The 19,468-nt window shown below is 38.3% G+C and overlaps 2 protein-coding genes across 21 annotated transcripts in view; one reads left to right on the plus strand and one right to left on the minus strand.

Annotated features, from left to right (window-relative positions):
* Positions 1-562: 562 nt before the first annotated feature.
* On the minus strand, positions 563-19,148 carry C10H5orf22 (chromosome 10 C5orf22 homolog). 2 transcript variants are annotated; one of them, XM_014866311.3, is made up of 9 exons: positions 18,979-19,148; positions 17,661-17,806; positions 15,303-15,452; positions 12,697-13,120; positions 10,534-10,596; positions 10,167-10,288; positions 7,877-7,943; positions 5,849-5,988; positions 563-2,259 (listed from the first exon to the last, which is right to left on the minus strand). In XM_014866311.3, the coding sequence occupies exons 1-9, from the start codon at positions 19,057-19,059 to the stop codon at positions 2,127-2,129; spliced, it is 1,326 nt and encodes a 441-aa protein (XP_014721797.3). In that variant the 5' UTR covers positions 19,060-19,148; the 3' UTR covers positions 563-2,126. The 2 variants fall into 2 exon arrangements, with proteins under 2 accessions (XP_014721797.3, XP_070375924.1); XM_070519823.1 differs by lacking the exons at positions 563-2,259; positions 5,849-5,988 and adding an exon at positions 7,094-7,339 and having other exon boundaries at positions 18,979-19,130.
* Positions 19,149-19,287: 139 nt separating this feature from the next.
* Positions 19,288-19,468, plus strand: part of DROSHA (drosha ribonuclease III) — a 127,314-nt gene continuing 127,133 nt past the window's right edge. For 10 of the 19 annotated variants that reach the window (XR_011506523.1, XM_070519824.1, XM_070519826.1 and 7 more), the window contains exon 1: positions 19,288-19,423. The gene's annotated coding sequence lies outside the window, so the exon portion shown is untranslated. The remainder of the gene's footprint in view (positions 19,424-19,468) is intronic. The other 9 variants (XM_070519825.1, XM_070519827.1, XM_070519831.1 and 6 more) reach the window with 1 other exon arrangement.

Raw genomic sequence — 19,468 nt, forward strand, 5'->3', positions numbered from 1 at the left:
GATGGCTACAGAAACTATTTCAGAAGAGATAAAAAAAAAAAAAACCCCTGCCCCGCGGACACTGCGAAATATCTACTTGTTAAGTATCAAATCTAGGCCTAGCCTATATTTAAGTCACATTTTCAAAAAGCTGCTCAAAACCCCATGCTTCGGTGATATTTGCACATAATCCAAGACACTGTACTGTGGCATTCCTCACTGGTACTTAGAACACAAGTGAAGGATTCCTGATAAACTAAGCATCTTCCTACTTGAAATCCACAGAGACAATTTACTAAGTTGGTTCTAGTCAACAAGTAGGGACTCAATTTTATTCTTCAAAGAGAATTAGCACAAGAACTAAACAATCTGAGTGTTCCTGCAAAGGAAGCTGCTGCTCTTTTATTCTACCTGAATTAAAGCAACGAGGAATCACAGCAGAGTTCACGGGAGTCGCAGAAACCATGACGAACCACACCCATGAGATCAATGCTGTGAACACACGGAGATCACAGACAATCAATCAGTGCTATAGTTTGGTTTTACATCTTTAAAACATACCTTTTTATTTCTTTCAGCACAGAAAATAATTTACTCAGAAAAGTAACATCCAATTACAGAACTCTAATAAAAAAATTTAAAAATAAACAATAGCGCTATTTTATAATCCTGATTTTACAGAGAAATAAAGCTTTCTGGCATATAATATTCTATCAAAATGGAAAGCTTAATCAGTTTGCTTTGCTTTTCACAAAAGAAATAAGCATTCACACTATCAGCCTTGCGAAATCAATTTGGTGACAAGAAAAATTCGATGGAAAACACAATCAGTGGAAAAATGGGATCTGGTGCCATCTACTGAGTGGCAATGGTAATGTGACCTTGTGTATTAGGCATCAGATAGTTAGGTAACACTATAATTTTAGCTACATGCAACTCAACAGGTACACATGTGGTCAAGGTCTGAAAGCATTACATGCAAAAATGAAAACAAAAGCTGTTATGATTGAGGAATGATGGATCTCTTTTCTCTTTACATGCCATCCTCCCTTTTAAAGGAAAAGAAATCAAGAAGATAGTTAAAAATGAATACTGAACACGAGGGATACTGACGAGAGGAAGACTTGGCAAACTAAGGAAAGGAAAAGTTCCATGACTAAGAGTTCCATGAGTAAGGGTGTCTTACTCATGGGGAGGCTGGTGGAAGGCAGTTAGGTCTGTGGGTATTTATGGTAGATCAGAACTAAGGATTTAACTTTTTGTCCTACTATTTACATAAAAAGCTAGTTTATTTGAAAAAATTATTAACCCAGACTGCCAATAAAGTGGCACTTAGGAAACATAAGGATAACTGATGCCCACACTGACCAACTGGAGGCACAAGAAACCCTGAAGGGCTCTTCTGTTAGCAAAGAAAAGTTGGTTTTTGTTTGGTTGAGTTTGCTCAGATAGACCTCCTCAATCCCAGCCATGCTGAGAGCATTCGGTAAGAGCGGGGCCACAATCCCAACAGTCTTGGAAAGGCAGACTTCCTGCAACATTTTCATGGACTGGCAACTGGTTCACTTTTTTTGGTAGTAGCTTTTGAGAATGTCACTTTCCTGTAAGGCCAAGGTGCCCTGAGTACTAAGAGCATGCCAAACACATGTTTGTGGTTTTCCTTTGCTTACAACACTTCTCACAAACTGTAATTTGTTTCTCAGCTGTCCCCCAAGAGGGCAGGGGCCTTGTCTATTCTGTTCATTACCACATACCCAGCATGTAATTAAATCTGGCACGTGTAAGTGCTCAATAAATGTCAGTCAGTTGAGTGAATAAATGAATGACTGAATGACTGAATGAATCCCATACAGTCCAACTGACCTGGGGGGAAAAGAGGGAAAAAAAAAAACCCCTCATGAAAGTGAAGAAAACGATGGAAAGGTAGATAAGTAACAGTTTCATCAATTGGGGGCAGACTTGATGCCAAAAAAACTGCCATCATTCAACAACTGGCGATATCTGTTTAGAGATTCAAAATACCTGAAAGATTTTAACTGAAAATTAATATATAAACGAAGTATTCTCTGGAAGACTCATTTACAAATAAATTAATGAAAACTCTGTTACTACATCAAGATGCAGCAGGAGCCTAGTGTTCTGTTGTTTTAAGACGGAGAGGGCTCTGTGGAATACACCAGGTGAATGTCTAGAGCCCCATAGAGGGAGCGTAGCGCGTCGAAGACTTTTTCTTGAATGGTGTCAACTTGCTCAGAAGGACAGTAATCATCCAGACTTGACCTGGAACCAAGAAGAAAAAGAAAAATACACATAAAATAGGATGACATCATACTGAGCAGTGAGGAAAAGCCTGTAAGTCTTGATTTCAATATAACATAAAAATGAAGGTGTGTTGAATTTTGGAATTCAACTGTTACTACAGTTGAAGGCTACGACTAAATGTTTACTCTATGTCAGGCACATGACATGAATTAGGTTCCTATGAAATAGGTACATTTACCGTCCCTTTAGATGAATCTGAAACAGAGAAAGATTCATCTGCATAGGTCACAGAGTTAGTAAGAAGTGCTGGTGACAGGATTTGAGACCACAGGATGTCTTCAAAGCTCTAGTGCTTAATCAGCAGATGGCTGAATCCCTGGAAGGGAGATGTTGCTTGGGAACACTGAGGCTTATTATCTTAGTGACTAGGCATCTTTCTTCTATTTTTCATACGTGTACAGTAGGGCTAGACATTACGAGGACAGAGGCTTTCCAACTGATAAAAGGGTTCTGCTGCTAAAAACAATTTGTTAACTACACAAGTGTACAGGATCATCCAAAACGAAACGTGGAAATGTGCTGGTATTGGGATTAGTTTCCTACGTAGTGTTAAGGAAAAAAGAGTAAAGCAGGATGGAGCAGGAATCTGTATTTTGAGAGTCTTTCTAGAATCCCCAAATACAACTTGAGTGGCACCAGGCAGTTACAATGTCACTGGCAATTAACAGGTGGATTAAGATCTGAAATGATTTGATCAGTATCTCCTGGTTCTGGACTCGGGGGAGGAAAGCCATTTGGAAGATGGGTTGGAAAGAGGGGCGTAGAAACCTTTATAGAAGGGAAGGGAATTAGTTATCTAGCTCACTCCTTATCACAAGTATTTTAGACAAAGAAATAATCTGTAAAACTTCTGATAAACTCATTCCATTCCCTGGTGATCAGGTTATTTTTGAGCCTTGATGTAAACATTCAACACACAATAAATGGTATAGAGCAATGTTAAATTATTAAATACGGTCTAACATAGACACACAGATAAAGATCTACTTTAAAGAATCGGAAGAAAAAGCTTAATTTATAAGCCTTAACAAATAAAGGGTACTTCAATGCTTTCAAAAAGATTTCTGGCTTAATACACCATTAGAGTGGTTCTTGATGGGAACTACTCCCAAAAATGAGTTTTGGAAATCTGTAGATACATTTTTGATTGTCATAAAGACAACTAGGAGGCCAGGGCAAGAGGGCAGGGCTGCTATAATGCTTGCAATATGCAGGATAGTCCTGAAATATGAATAATTGTCCTGTGTCCTGCATACTTTCCAAAGCCCATGGGGCACTCACATCAGTAAAAAACCTGTTTTTCATCTTTTGAGTCTAGAATTTAATACTCTTCTACATATGAACAAAGTATTTTTAAAAATGGATTAAAGAATTAAAAATAGGTTAAATATTCTAGGAATGCAATTACTCTGTGAATTGAGCAAGGATGGACTTTAAGTTCAGAATCTTACCATGAGGTTGTTATGACCAGAAAAACCATGTTACTATGGCAGGGCTGCTCATGGTATTTGGTCAATATGACACATGAGTATCTGTCTGCATTTGTAACTGTTACATTCAGTGACTTTCTGTAAAGATGCAAGTCTACTGTGGCATTTTAATACATCATTTCCATCATGCATCACTTAATGATGAGAATATTCTGATAAATGTGTTGGTAGGCAACTTCGTTGTGGTGCAAACATCAAAGAGTATACTTACACAAACCTAGATGGCACAGGCTACTACACACCCAGGCTTCGTGGTACTAAATCTTATAATACTAAAGATTACTATGACTGTATGATATAGTACAAAGATTACCATATACTACACACTACTAAATCTTGTGGGACCACTGTCATATATGGGGTCCATCGTGGACTGAAATGCCATTATGTGGCATATGACTGTACTTTATTGTCAATTACATTCATTTCTCCTTTATGTTACAATTTCTTTTGTGTGTACGCATATATAAATGCATATTTAAATTATGTGTATATGGGTGCCGTCCGGGTGGCGCAGCGGTTAAGTTTGCATGTTCCGCTTCGGCAGCCTAGTTCAGATCCTGGGTGCGGACATGGCACCACTTGGCAAGCCATGCTGTGGGAGGCATCCCATACATAGAGGAAGATGGGCATGGATGTTAGCTTAGGGCCAGTCTTCCTCTGCAAAAAGAGGAGGATTGGCAGCAGATGTTAGCTCAGGGCTAATCTTCCTCAAAAAAAAAAAAAAAATTATGTGTATAGGAGGGTTATTGCTGTAGACTAAATGTCTGTGTCCCTCAAAATTCATATACTGAAACCCAATCCCCAATGTGATCATATTTGAAGGTGAGGCCTTTGGGAGGTGACTAGGTCACCAGGGTGGACTCCTCAGGAATGAGACTAGTGCCTCTATAAAAGAGGCCCCAGAGAGCTCCTTCATCCCTTCGTCCATGTGAGGTTACAGGGAGAAGACAGCTGTCTATGAGCCAGGAAGCAGGTCCTCACCAGACACTGAATCTGCTGGTGCCTTCATCTTGGACTTCCCAGCCTCCAGGACTGTGAGAAATCAATTTTCGTTGTTTATAAGCCACCTGGTTTGGTATTTTTTGTTATTGCAGCCCAAATGGACTAAGACAATTATATTATCTATATGTTATGTGTAATATCTATATGTATTTAAATTATGTGTGTATTTAGGTCAGATTGTCTATGAATTTCATTTCAGGATGGTAAAGGGATGTGACAAAATATTTGTCATAAAATATATAAATCTTATTTGCCTGAGTATTTAAAGTAATTATTTTAGGACCTCACAGTTCTATACAAAACAAGCCCAAAGACTGAAAAGAAAGTTTTCTTAAATTGTTGTAACATTTCAAGCACATTAGTATGTTCAAATTTAAAACATGGCAGCAGTTCACCATTTATTTGTAGGACACAGAAATGGAATTCTTCTATCGACAAATTCGAAGACAAGATAATAAGCACTCTATGTTGTTTGCTGATCATCACAAACAGAGAAGAGAAAATACACCATCTGAATTTTGAGCCGAGTAGGTAAAAAATGTTAAGAATTACTGTATTAGTAATCATTAGACTCATCTATGGAGATTGTATTAATTTCCTACTGCTGCCGTAACAAATTACACAAATTTAGTGGCTTAAAGCAACACATATTTATTATCTTACAGTCCTGTGGGAGGTCAGAAGTCCTCAAATAAAGGTGCTGGCAGGGCTGCATTTCTTCTCTAGGCTCTAGGGGAGAATCTGTTCTTTGCTTTCCCAGCTTCTAGAGGCTGCTTGCATTCCTTAAGTTGTGGCCCCCTCCTCCATCTTTAAAGCTAGCAGCCCAGTATCTCCCAATCTCTCTGATTCCGACCCTCCGGCCTTCCTTGTATAAGGACCCTTGTGATTACACGGGGTCCACCCAGATAATCCAGGATAATTTCCTCATTTCAAGATCCTTGAGTCAATTACATCTGCAGTCCCCTTGGCCATATAAGGCAACCTAGTCACAGGTTCTGGAGATGAGGACAGGGACGTCCTTGGTGGGCCATTATACAGGCTACCACACTTACCTTGCAATTGTCACAAGAGTAGGTTTTGGTAAATTTTTCAGTAAATAATATACAGACTGAATAAGATACTCAATTTCTTGTTCTGTGCTGATATGGTGAGGAAGTTCTGAATAATCACAGGTTAGACCAGCCTGGTGAACCTGAAAGCAAGATAATTACAAATTACACCGTAAGGCTTTGCTGTTTTTAGAAGACTCTTTAACCATTAATTCCTTGCTGACAAATCTTTTAATATTTTGTGGACCGGGATTGTTTTTTCCTCAACAGTTTCCACTCAAGAGAAGTTATCTATTCTCTGAAGTTTTAGAAGAACTGGCCTGTACACCTGTTTGGGCCTAATGCTTTTTCTAGGAATAATTCTTAAACTATTTCTTTATTTTGTGATTTTGGATTCATTCAGTTTCTGTCTTTGAGTGTAATTTGTTAACTCACATTTTCTAGCAAATTATCTATGTCACTTAGATTCTAAAAGCTGATATAAAACTGTACATAATAGTCTCACCTTTTCTTTCAACACATTATTTTGCTTACTTTTTAAATCCATGCACCTAGCACTCCATTCAAAGCTTCAAGAGGATACAAGACAGTCTTCCTCCCACCCTATTTTACCTACTGTTACCAGGGTGTCTTGTGTATCCCCTGTGTAACCACACACTACTGATATCTACATAAGTAGTTTAAATGTAAATGGCCGGTGTTCCAGTCTTAGCACTAAACGAAATATGCCTGAAAGGTAGATGTGGCGCGCAGGCTGACATTTTACAGCCTCTGCTTTAAAGTTTTGAAAACTGGAACTCAAGTATGTCATAGTTTGCCTAGTGTACATAAGAGCAAAACATGGAAAAAACCACTAATCTGCTATTTTATTGGAGGTTCTGGGTATACATCAAAGATTTAACTGGGACCAATCAATCAAGGCAGTAAAATGACAGATTCTGCATGTTCTTTTCTACTAAAATGATCAAAACACTTGGTGTTCTAACACTGTAGCTATAGGCACATCATATTTGATTACAGAACCTGTGACTGAGCCCACACCATCCCTTCTCTCAACAATGTACAACCCCCTCCCAATCACCAGAAAATCCAGATGCAACGTAATGATTAAAGTAGACCTGCATGAAGACACATTCGATACTGTCACGTGAGCTCTAAGCATTTTAAAATCCTAAGTGTCTTCTATCATTCTTAATAATTGCCATTAAAAAAATGAGTGGGTCTTGGATTAGCTCTGGTTTAACCAAAATATTCTTTTGCTGGTATTTTTTATTCTTAGAACGTTAGCATTAAATCAGTATGTAAACTTCAGTTCAGGTAAGCTGGTTTGATTGCATACCACGACTAAATAAAACATTAAAGCAAAAACACAATTTATTGAAGTAAAAGGAGCATCAGAAGTAGAAGGAGCAGACGACTTGGAGGTCTCAGCTCTGGCACAAAATCTGGGAAAAGGCACTTGCACTTCAAATGGGAAAATCTGTGCTTCAAAGACTGCAAAATGATATAAAAATAAAAGAAACGATCACTAAAGGCATCCTCTTTTGCCACAGCTTTCCGATCACTGTTTGCAAACACAGCAGGTACACGGCTAATACACTTAAGATACTTGCCACAGCGCCTGCTTTTGTCTTTCTGTCTGGTTTTTCAGAAAAATTCTCAGAAAGAGAGGAAAGAAAGGAGAAAGGAGTAGAAAATAGAATCAATACAGAAGGGACAACTTCAGAAACTGTACACTTTCTTTTCTCTGGCAAGGAGAGATCTGACCATAGGAAAAAAAACACACGGCACTTCCCCTTCATACATAAAATTGGGAAAAGCATGTTTTTCCTGGAAAACTTTTCCAGTGCTCTGGCTTCTAAAAAGTATGTATTTTTTCAATCTTCTTCTCCTTCTCATTTAAAAAATAATTCATTTGCACTTCTCAGGAATACAAATAAAAGTGAGTCACTTTAACAGAAAGCACATTTTTCTACCCAGAAAAATGCCTTTCTAAAGGGTCAATTTTATATTTCAATATAAATTATTTACCATTTCATAGTCTGGTACTTCTGTCCGTTTTTTCAAACTCTGTACAAGTGGAACTAGTGATTCCATTCTGGAAAAGAGCCACCCCTCAATTAAACATCACACCACCTCAACTAAAATTACAGTAGCAAATGATACATTACAGTTAAAATTTACCCGTAACAGTATGTTTCATATGATGCCTGGGAAATGAAAGATAAAGCTATTCAAATATCATCTTAAAATACCACACCAAGAAATGAATGTTCCCTGCTGTTTTCCTACCTAAAAGATTACAGATTGTGTTAAAGATTGAAAATTAGCACTCAAGAAACAGATTTTCCTCTTCTTTAAAAATCATTTTGATTGGCAAGAAAACTGAGTGCCTTTAGCACACTGTGATGAAAAAGATAGTTTCCTGAAACTTTACGAAAAAATTAAGCACATATATTTATTGATATGTATAAATATAAGCGGAAAAGTTCTACGCCGTCTGATATAGGAACAGTGGTGCTTTGAAGTTATCTAATTTAGGTGGAACTCTTTGGAAGTCCTGACTAATTAATGTTTCTAGTATTTTAATGCCTCCTCCCCCAGTATCTACTCATCTTCTGGGAGGGAAAAAAGAAAGGAAAAGGGAGGCCTGGAGGCCCATCTCTCTACTCATCCTGTTACTTCTACGTTTTCACTGATGATCCTTTCTGGGCTTCTGGGCCCTCATCACCCACTTCCTCTACTTGCAGGAGTAGTGAAGACTCTTTTAGGCTGAGAGTCTGGCCCTTTAGGGGCACGGGAAGTTTGGGGAGACTTTTCTTGCTCCTACTTGTCCTTCATTTTATTTTTTCTCCCAACTCCAACCACACTCTAAACTCATCACTGTTGTAGTCTCCTTGTTTCTTCAAGTCTGTGACAGAACTCCCTGCAGGTGATGAAGAGCTAACTGGGCATGCTCGGCAGGCACGGTGGGTTTCAGCGGAAGGTAGCCCCCATTTATGGGCTAGATTGAGGATTCTAAGATTTTCTGGCTATTATTTTGGTTTTAAGTTTTAAACTTTGCTCAAGACATCACAAAATCACAAAATAGTAGATACTCTTCAGTATTTCTAGGAAGAATCATATTCCGTGACTTATTTCTACATCTCCCTCTCCCATCATGATTTCAAAAGAAGGGAATCATTTTTAGAACTAGCTCCCTATACTCAAGAGAAAAAGCATTAACTGATGTTAAAATGCCTGGTCAATATTTACTGATGTGATTAGAACCATTATGGTTTATTCTTCCACACCACTGCTTTCCTTAGTGATAAAGTTTTATGGTATTTATATTTCAGGGACATTTTTGAATATTTTATTTTTAAGTGAAAATTACACCGAATATTTTGAGTAGGTAATACATACACATAGCGAAAGATGATGTTTCTCCCTCATATACTTCATCTTTTAGCTATACAATTTCTCTCCTTTGAGGCAAATCTCTGGTCCAGTTTCTTCTGTATTCTAGAGATCTGATGAATTATTTTCAATAACAACTGTGACATAGCAAATCTTAGTGGCTCAAAGTACTATGATTCTAACTCTCTGTTTTATGTTGCTATCTTTGACTGATTTTTAATATTTACACTGTGGAGAATAATCTCAGTTAGTTTGTGGGAGATCAATTTGAAAATAAGCTAGTTCTGGTCTTCCTATTCTCACGGGCACAAAAAGTTTGTATCTGGTAGTTTTATTTTCGTGTTCTTGCTTTTTGAGTTTACACCATTTAAAGAATTTATTTCAGAGAAGAGAAAAGTAACTATATTATTTATGTCAATATTCTTTCAAACTAGGGTTAATACTAAAGGCATTCTTTACCCCACCCCCCAAATCAACAGATGATCACTTCAAAAGAACTTTTCTCTCCATACTTTCAAGGTAATGTTAACACAGAGAGAATCGGCCAAATAAATGACCTAATGAAGAAAGAATTCAGTTTTCAAATCTTGCTCCCTTATGCCACAGGCAGCTTGAAAATAAACTCTTCTACTTGTACTTGGGCTATCCTTAAAAGGAGGCAGGTTTTCACACTATAATTTCCCTGTCTAGTAAATTTACTTTTCTATTGATAGTAGTTCTAAGGAATAAGTGAGAAAATGCAAGGAAAAATCTTAGAATTATACTGGGCACAAAGAAAACACTCAATAAATGCTAACTGTTGTTACTAAATTTGTCTTGAAATTTAATAATTTTTAAAAAGTAATTTATCTAGAAAATTTAGCAGTATAACTAGAACTGAAATGTAGTAAAGTTGGGGGAAAAAAATGTTTGAGGGTCTTACCCAGGGTTGGAAGCCCATTTCTGTACAGTTTCTTCATCGTCACCATCACACAAATCAGCAAAAGCAGCTTCTAAATCTTCTAACTGATGAATTCGAGTATCAACACAATCTACCAAATCTTCCTTTAAACACATCAAAAAGCCGAGAATACACAGTTACTCTTTAAAAGAACAAGTAAAATCCCATTACAATAAAAATCTCAGTTCAATTAGTTAAAACATGATTTTCAAGTACTAACCATGGGCTTCCCCAATAAACACACTCAAACAAAGATTTTCGACAGTTGTTTGAGAGCATTCTAATAAGCTGTAAGAGATTATTAGATATGTGATAAATAGACAAAACACACAAAAAAAATAGAGAATACCTCTGTCAGGTTGGTACCGGGCTTTTTAAATTGGTACAGCTCTTGTAAGATTTTGTACTCCTCCTGGAAAACAAAACAAAAATCCATCTACTGGAAAAAAAAATTAATTTTTGCAATAATATAGTTTAAGTGGAAAATGGCTGTGATACAAGGAGAATTTCTTAGATAATCATTTAAAGGTTAGACTAGGAAAATCTGGTAAAATGTATAATCCAGATTTCATTGTAAACATTATATTTCACCATGATAACTCTATCCATCTGGACAAGACAGGAATGTACAACAACTGCTTTGGAAGAAGACTTGATGGCTAATTTGTAATGAGATGAAAATACTTCTAATAATATTCCACTCCACAAATGAATACATCCTAGGATCTAAACAGACTTTAGTATTAATAGGAAATACACACATATCTTTAATAACAACAACAACAAAACTCTCCGTGTTCCCTCTGCAGCCCTTTCTCTGCCCCAGAAGAGAACTCTGGAGTTCAAAGGCAACAGTGGAGGAGGATGCAACAGAAGAAGGATGCTGCTACGCTCAGACTGTGCAGGATTGAGCACAGCCAGATTGCCCCATTATAGGCGGGTATATCCGGCCCCAATAATCCTATTTAGGAGATTGTCAGGAAGAGGTTATATGTAAAAGCTAAAGTTCATTAAGAACAATGTTGTGGCACTATCTTCATCTTAAAAGTCCTGTGAGGTGGGTATGATTATTATTTCAATTTTATACATGAAGAAACTATGGATCAGAAAGGTTAAGTAACTTGCCCAGATCATATGGCTAATAGGCAGAAGTAACAGAACTTAACTCTCTCTGACGTCTGAACCTGCTCTTAAAAGGTAAACAACTGACTTTATTAAAAAAAAAGGCTATTAAATTACACGCTCTTTTCAAAAAGTTCCATAGTACCAAAGAGTATAAAGGATACAGAAATCTCCATTTCCCCAGTTTCCTGATAGCACTGGAAAAGGAGTAACTGCCTTTAAGTTTCTATGTAAACTTATATAAATTTTTCATTACAAATATTTGGTATGTCTGTAGGATAAATTTTCCTAAAGTGAGGTCCTTCGGCTTCCAGGTATACCCATACTTCAAGTTGTCTAAAAATGTCTAAGGTCATTTCATAATTCTGAGAGATGGTGGTTAGTCACAGGCTTTACATGCAACAGCAGAAAAGAAACAGAGCAATTCTTCCCACTTCTTTGCAAGTTGGGAGAGCACTATAGGTCCCCCATTCTTGTTGCAGATTACACTAAATCCTCAAATCTCACTATTTTTAATCAGTACCTTCTAGAGCTCTTTGATAATTTAGATAAATCATGATGGCTTCTGACACATATACAGAATAAGGATCGTAAAGTGCAACATCATCATTACAAATCAAATACTGAACTCATGTCGAAAAAAGACAGTTAATTTGAATTCCAGAAAGAACAGACCAGGAATAATCTCCCAAATGTTCAAGTTAAGCAGTTACATGTGCCCATAAAATGCACCTACGAATGCTCACTTGGATTGTAAGTTTATCAGTTTCTTAAATGCATAGTTCTGTCTCAGATCTGTGCATACTAATAGTGTCTTGCGATCTGCATTTAAGATCTGATGAGTTACCATAATGATCACAGGCCGGAATCATTAGCTACAAGTAGTCCATGTGTAATCAGGCCCCTCACTGTTCAGTGCAAAATTTGTCACACAGGGTTTTACATACACAGACTATCTCTGGAAAGATGCACTAAAAAACTGGACCTGATATTTGTATCTGAGGTAAGAAACTAGGGAATAGGGGTGTGGGAAGAGAGGCACATTGTTTAGTGTATACACTTTCTTGTTCTATATGATTTTACCTTTTGCAATAACCCATGTACACATTACTCCAATTAAGAAATGCAAAATAACGAATATTATCTAGAGCAGGGATCAGAAACCCATGGCCTACAACCTGTTTTTGTATGGCCCTCAAGTTAAGAATGGTGTCACAGTTTTAAAGGGTTTAAAACAACAACAACAACAATGAAGAATATGTGACAGACACCATATGGGGTCCCCCAAAAGTAATTACTATCTGGCTGTTGGCAGGAAGTTTGCTTATCTCTGATCTAGAGGAGTGTCACAGAACTCTCAAGATCTACATTTAAAAAATACCACATTTACCTGAGTGAACATTTCTTTGAAGGGATTCTTGACTGAAAAAAAATCTAAGTCAATATCTAAAACAAATGCATCCCCTTTCTTCAAAATTTCCAGAATTTCCCCAGTGCTGACTGTAGTCTGGCATTCCTGGCTTTCAGAAGAACACGATGGTTCTAGGCAAGTTTGGCTCCTTCTCTGTGTCTCTGTGTCCTTTTCCCGTCCTTCTGAATAAGAGTCACAGTTAGTAGAGGCAGTGCTTTCTGTGTCTTCCATTGCTAACTTTGGCTTCTTAGCAGAAGACACTGCATTATTTTCTTCTTGATTGTTACAGAGTTTATAAGGTTCTACCATAATTACATCCAATTGTAAAGGTTTTTGGTTCTCTAGCTGGTCTTCAGTTACATAAAGACCATCACTTAGGAAGTAATGATCTGTACTTGTAACCCTGGATCAGAGGAAAAAACTATTTTAAAGACGAAAACACAAATTAACTGACATTTCACATAGCATTTCCATAGCATTGCAGAAATTTAAGAAAGGACATATTTGATAAAAACTGAGAGCTAGCTCTAATATTTGTATTTTTTGTTCTTCTGTAGAAATAGTGTTCCCCCAATTTTTAGCTGGGGACACAACTGCCCAAAGTAAAGACTGTATTTCATAGTCTATCCTGCAGCTAGGTGTGGCCACGTGACTAAGCTCTGGCCAAAGGCCGGGAATGGAAGAGAAGTGTACACACTCTTGCTCTCCCCTACCACTGACTGGCATATGAACATGGAAGTGGCAAGCCCACCCTGGACCATGAGGACAAAGGCAATACTCTTTGGAGACAGTGAAGCAAAAAGATAGACGGAACTGGGGTTCCCCCAACTGCAGAGCTGCCACACGGGCCCTGCACGGTGTGTGGTGAAATACACTTAAATATGAGAAAGTAACAAGCAATCCTGTTTACGCCAGTGCTTTGGATCTCTCTCATACCAGCGGAAACTTTATCAAAAAAATCACCTGAGAAAAATTATATCTGGAAATAATTTATCTTAATAGAAGCTCCCTCTGACATATTTCAAACTTGATTAAAATTTATAGAAACATAATATTTTAATGTGAAAAGCAACTTAAAAAAATCTCGTACATGTGCAGAATGCATTTCACAGTCGCAGACTTCTGAGTTTATGTATCAGTACGTTCTTAGCTTTTCAACTATATTATGCCTTGGTAAGTACTTTGAATAGCAAAACCAAATGCTGCTTCCAGAGGCAGGCTCTATCCAACTAAAATAATGGTTAATATTTATTTCCAGTCCACCCTCCTCCAGCATATACAGCCTTAAAGTTAAAATTTTCCAAAAAAGATTAATGACACAATAAAACTAACGTCCAGGTTTATTAAAAACCATACCATCCTAAGAAAGACAAAGGCTGCATCCCCAACCTAAATCTGTATTCTTTAATAATGGATGTTTTACTTTGTTCATATCCATACAAAGACACATATACATATCAGACCGCATACCTGTGTGTATGTCTGTCTCTTGCAAAGTTTTACTTCCAAGACTAAAATCATGAGATAATCAAAATCTTAATATTGTTATTACACATTGAGTTTCAATGTCTGTTTCAGATTGCCCAATATTATTTGATTTTGCAGAAACCTACTACAGGTTACATTAGGCCTATTCACTGAAGTACTCAATAAAAACTCTGACACTCTTTCACATATACCAGTATTATGAATAACATCTATTAACATTTATTAGAGCCCTATTATTTATTCCACACTATATCCTCAATAAATACAATCATCAGGTATACAAAACAAAGTTATTTGTGCAATTGATAAGAACATACAGCGAAAGTTAATTGAATCATTAAGGATAAATCAGAAATAAAAAGTATCATTTTCATGAGAAAGACTGTATTTCATTTTCCCTGTATTACCATTTCATCCCACTATCCTTCACGTTCTAGAAAGTTTTGGTTTGACTGCTTAAAACATTCATCTCATCACAAGAGAATTTAGAAAGACAAAAACATTCTGATATTTCTAAAGATATTGTAGAATCACCAGTTACACAAAACATTGGTTAATTAACTTATCCAACAAAAATAGTTTCACATGTAACTCAAGTCAGAGGATGCTGTAATTTAATTTAAATTAAGTAATTATCTAAAGCTAATCATACTAATAAAATTAAAACCCCAAATCTATTTTTCAGCCATTGGATTTATTAAAAAATCAAAGTGAGATAAATTTGCTTTTTCTCAGCTAATTATTAAATTCAGCAGACAATAGTTACGTTGAAAGAAAATAAGAAAATATATCATTAAATCTATAATCTATAAGGTACTTAAATGAATTAATGGAATTAGTCATCAGTGGAGCCAGAATACCAAAGAGTGAAGATCATGTTTTTCAAAAACCAATTTGACTAGCAACAAACACAAATGGTTTGTGAAGGTCAAGAGATGTGAGAACTTGTTCTTGGTGTTTTGAGAACTCTTTTTGGAAGAGCTGAGGCTTTATGTGACACCATTTGTGTGTAGAGATACCTATGTTATTACAGGGATCCAAAATAAGATAGAAGCAGCATTCAACTCTTGTCGTAGTCATAAATGTGAGGAAATTACCTAATGGTTGTGGTAGAAGTGTCTTTGCCCACTAAAAAGTGATGTCTGCCCTCTCTGATTTGCTGAGCCCATGTGGGATGAAGCCATATTACATGAGAAAAATGGCCAGCATAAACTGCAGGTATAATCCAATTCTCAATACTTAATTCTCTGGAAAAGAAAGAGCGAGAAAGCATAGAAACTGTTAGTGAGTGTTTTTCTCCAAATGTAATTTCAACCACAACAATATTTTAAGTGTGGTCTGAGGACACCTGGGGGGGTTCCTGAGACCTCTTCAGGGTGATCGCTAGTTCAAAACAATTTTCCTAATAACACTAAGGCATTAGTTCCCTTTTTTATTGTATTCACATTTGCACTGATGGTGCAAAGCAATGGCGGGTTGACGTCCTAACATTAGTCAAGGCAATGGCACCAAACTCTATTAGTAGTCACTGTATTCTTCACTACCAAGCACTAGCGCCCCCTGCCAAACCAGTTTCATATAACAATGTCCTTTATGATTTTATTAAACCTTGATCCTGAGCATACATTTTCAAATATTTGGTGTGGCAAAATGAGAAGTTCACAGAAAGCACTTCTGCTACATACTTTGAAGTACAATGGTCGTCTCAAGGAAAAGCACTTGCGACTAAACTGCAAGCTGAACACTGTTTTCCTTGAAAGAAAAACTGATAAACCATGGTTATTCTGACTTGAGTCTGAATCATTTGATCCTACATTCCAATTAAGCTTTAAGAAACTACCACTTATTAAGCTTTGGTATAGTACTCAAGAATAATCATAATTATCTGAAAAGGCTATGAAAACACTCTTCCTGAATTTTCTTCATATACTTCCACCAAAACAATATATGGCAAGAGTGAATGCAGAAGTTGATATGAGAATCCAGCAGTCTTCTATAAAGGCAAATATTAAAGAGATCTGCAAAAATTTAAACCCTGTTACTCTTCTCACTAAATTTTTCTTGCTTTAGAAAATATATTTTTCATAAAAATATCTTTTTTATGCTAACAAATATAAAGGCCTATTATTATTTTGAAGTGAATTAGTATTTTAAACATTTCTCAGTTTTAATTTCAAATACGCTAACTATCAATAGATATAACCCACATTTAAAAAAAAGTTTAGAGGCCAGCCCCATGGTGTAGTGGTTAAGTCTGCATGCTCCGCTTTGGCGGCCCGGGGTTCGCAGGTTTGGATCCCAGGCGTAGACTGAGCACTACTCCTCAAGCCATGCTGTTGAGGCATCCCACATAAAGCAGAGGAAGACTGGCACAGATGTTAGCTCAGGGCCAATCTTCCTCACCGAAAAAAAAAGTTCAATAATTTTTAAGGGAATACAGGAATCTTGAGACTAACTGTATAGTCTGCATACCTGCTTCATAATTCTTTCTTTTCAATTTCTAAAATATAAAACCTCTAAATATAAAAGAGAGTAAGGACAATGGTAGAGGTACTACATTTCTTTAGAAATTAGTGCTCTGAATTGCAGTTTTGGAAAAAGTTAACTGAAAGAAGTGTTGTAGGCTAAAACTAATTCACATCAGCACCTATCTTTTAATTTTCTATTATAACAGGAAAATTACTGCCATGTAACTTTTTATATTGTACAAGGAAGCTACATTCTAACAATTATGTACATAAAGAGACAGTGACAGAACTTCAGGGAACTTTACTACAGAAGAGAAGCTGGTAAGTCATTATTTAGAGATACATTAGGTATGATCCTCCCTGAAGAATGGACCACAAATTCCCAATTTCACTTCCATCTCTGAAGATTCTATATAACTGAAAGTCAGTAGGATTTGTGACCTGAAAACAAAACAAATTGGGAGGTTGGAAGCACTCAATACTGGAAGGAAGGATATACAAATTAAAGATGTGCTGCCTATACAATTATTCAACTATGTGTTTCACACATATTTTCTTGCGCCTCGGTATCCAGACTTTTAAAGGGGAAAGGAAGGGAGAACTAGCTCAGATAACTCTTATAGCCTCTTTTACTTCTAAAATTCTATATTCTAAAGCAGAGGTTGGCAAACATTGGCTGGGCCCCTGTTTCTGTAAATAAAGTTTTATTGGAACACAGCCACAGTCACTTGTTTACATAGTGTCTATGGCTGCCTTCACACTACAAGAGCAGGGATAAGCAGCTGCAACAGAGACCATATGGCCAGTAAGCCTAAAATACTACCTGGCTTTTAAGAAAAAGTTTGTCCACACTTGCTCTAAATAAAATAAAAAAGGCAAAAAAACAAAAACAAAACACATGAGCTCAGCAAAGTCTATTTCCATTACTTATCATCTACTGCAAATTGTATTTCAAGCACATGAAAGAATAGGAAAACCACATATTACCCGAAAAGTGTTTCCTTATCAAACACGGTGTCCGCTGGCATATTCACAGGAATAAGGAGGTCTGGATGTGAATCAAAATGCACAAACCTTATATTACTGGCAGGAAGATGCTTTGAGCCAATGGCCCGGTAAATAAAAGGCAGGACCTGTAAAACACACATGCACACATTCCGAATTGGCACTGAAATCACGAGTGTACACTCAACTGCAGACTGAAAAACAATGCTAAACATAACCGCCCGCAATTGGAAGCACACTAAGTTGGTATAAAATCTGTTCTTTGTAGATGGCTTAGATAATGATCTCAAGCTTCCTCAGAACTGCCAGCTGGCACCTCCCAAGGTGGGCACCTCTTGCTGCCATCTTGCCCCGATCACAAACTCAACAAAAAATGTGGGGAAACGGACAAGGACTGGCGATCCGGAAAAAACTGCCAGTTAATATACATTCTGGCATCAACGATGTTTTCAAGCCACCCTGGGTCTCCGGGCATTTTCCCTACCTTTAGGATGGTGGGGGCGGGGGTGGGGTGGGGTGAGGCTAGGTGGCCTGTAAGGCACTTTGTCCTGTACAGTCTCTATAGTTCTGGGTTTAAAACCGAATTTGAAAGCACCGCCTAACCCATGCTTGCTCTCTCTCTCTCAGGTCCATACACCCTACCTTTAGATCCTGAGAAAGCCAAGCTTCCTCTCCTCTTAACTTTCTCCATCCACAAATCCGAAATCACTCTTCCTCTTTCATGTCAAGAGAACTCCCAAGGCCTATTAACGCTACTTAAAAAAAAAAAAAAAGTCTTCGATTCCTGGGACCCCCTTGTAGGCTTCCAGAAGTCTAGATTAAGGCATCATTTTAGTGCCTTATAAATGTGGGGCACCGTGTTAAAAAGATCGATGTACACACCATGCACACAATAATACTCCTAACGGCCCTAAGAGTGCTACCATGATTGTTCCATCTCAGACGACAGCCCACATTCGGAACCAAAGCCTCCCACCTCCGCGGCAGGGCTGTGATGGAGACGCTGGGGAGACAGCTCTGCAATCAGGCTGCTCGTGTTCGAGTCCCGACGCCACCCGTTGTTGGTCGCGGGATTTTGGCCAAACCATGTGGGTTAAATGAGTTGCTCCACACGTAGTAAGCGCCCCATAAACGTCAGCGCCTATTCTTCCAAGTTAGCCGTTGGGGTGTTTTTCCCCACAGCAATGGAACCGCGCGGACAACAAATGCTGCTTCTCTCTCTGGCCTCGGGAGCCGAGGCTCCGCCGCCTCCTTGGCTCTGGCGCGGTTCTGCCCCCACGCCCGGCAGCCGCCCGCTCACCTCCTGATGGTCCTCCACCACCCACACCGGGAGCTCGGGGTAGCGCCGGAGGCGAGCGCGCTCCCCCGCCGAGTCGCTCATGTTCTAGAACCCGGCAGCGTCCAGCCAGCGGCAGCCCCACTGTCCTTCCCGGGTGGAAACGCGCGCTCACCCGGTTGCGGTTCTGGATTGGAGAATGCGGAGGGCAGGGGGCGGGCGCCCGAGGGCCCGACGAGGGCGATTGGCTTAGGTGTCCATCGCTCTTGTTGACTCACCAATCATCGCGCACAGGGCGCTGCGGCGAGCCCCCGAGCTTTCTCCCCCTTGGTTCGCTTTCTCAGGTTTGCTTTTTAATTCCCTCCGTTTCCTGTTCCGGAGGCGCGGGCGGCGCTACGATCTTGGCGGCTGCAGTTATAAGCCTGGCTTTGCTCTGACGGCGACCTCGCGGCCGGAGAGCCTTTTGTAGGTAAAAAGGGCACCTTGCGGGTGTTGGAAGAGGGAGTGCTTCCAA

The sequence above is a fragment of the Equus asinus genome, chromosome 10 (assembly GCF_041296235.1).
Source record: "Equus asinus isolate D_3611 breed Donkey chromosome 10, EquAss-T2T_v2, whole genome shotgun sequence".
Classification (NCBI taxonomy): Eukaryota; Metazoa; Chordata; class Mammalia; order Perissodactyla; family Equidae; genus Equus; species Equus asinus.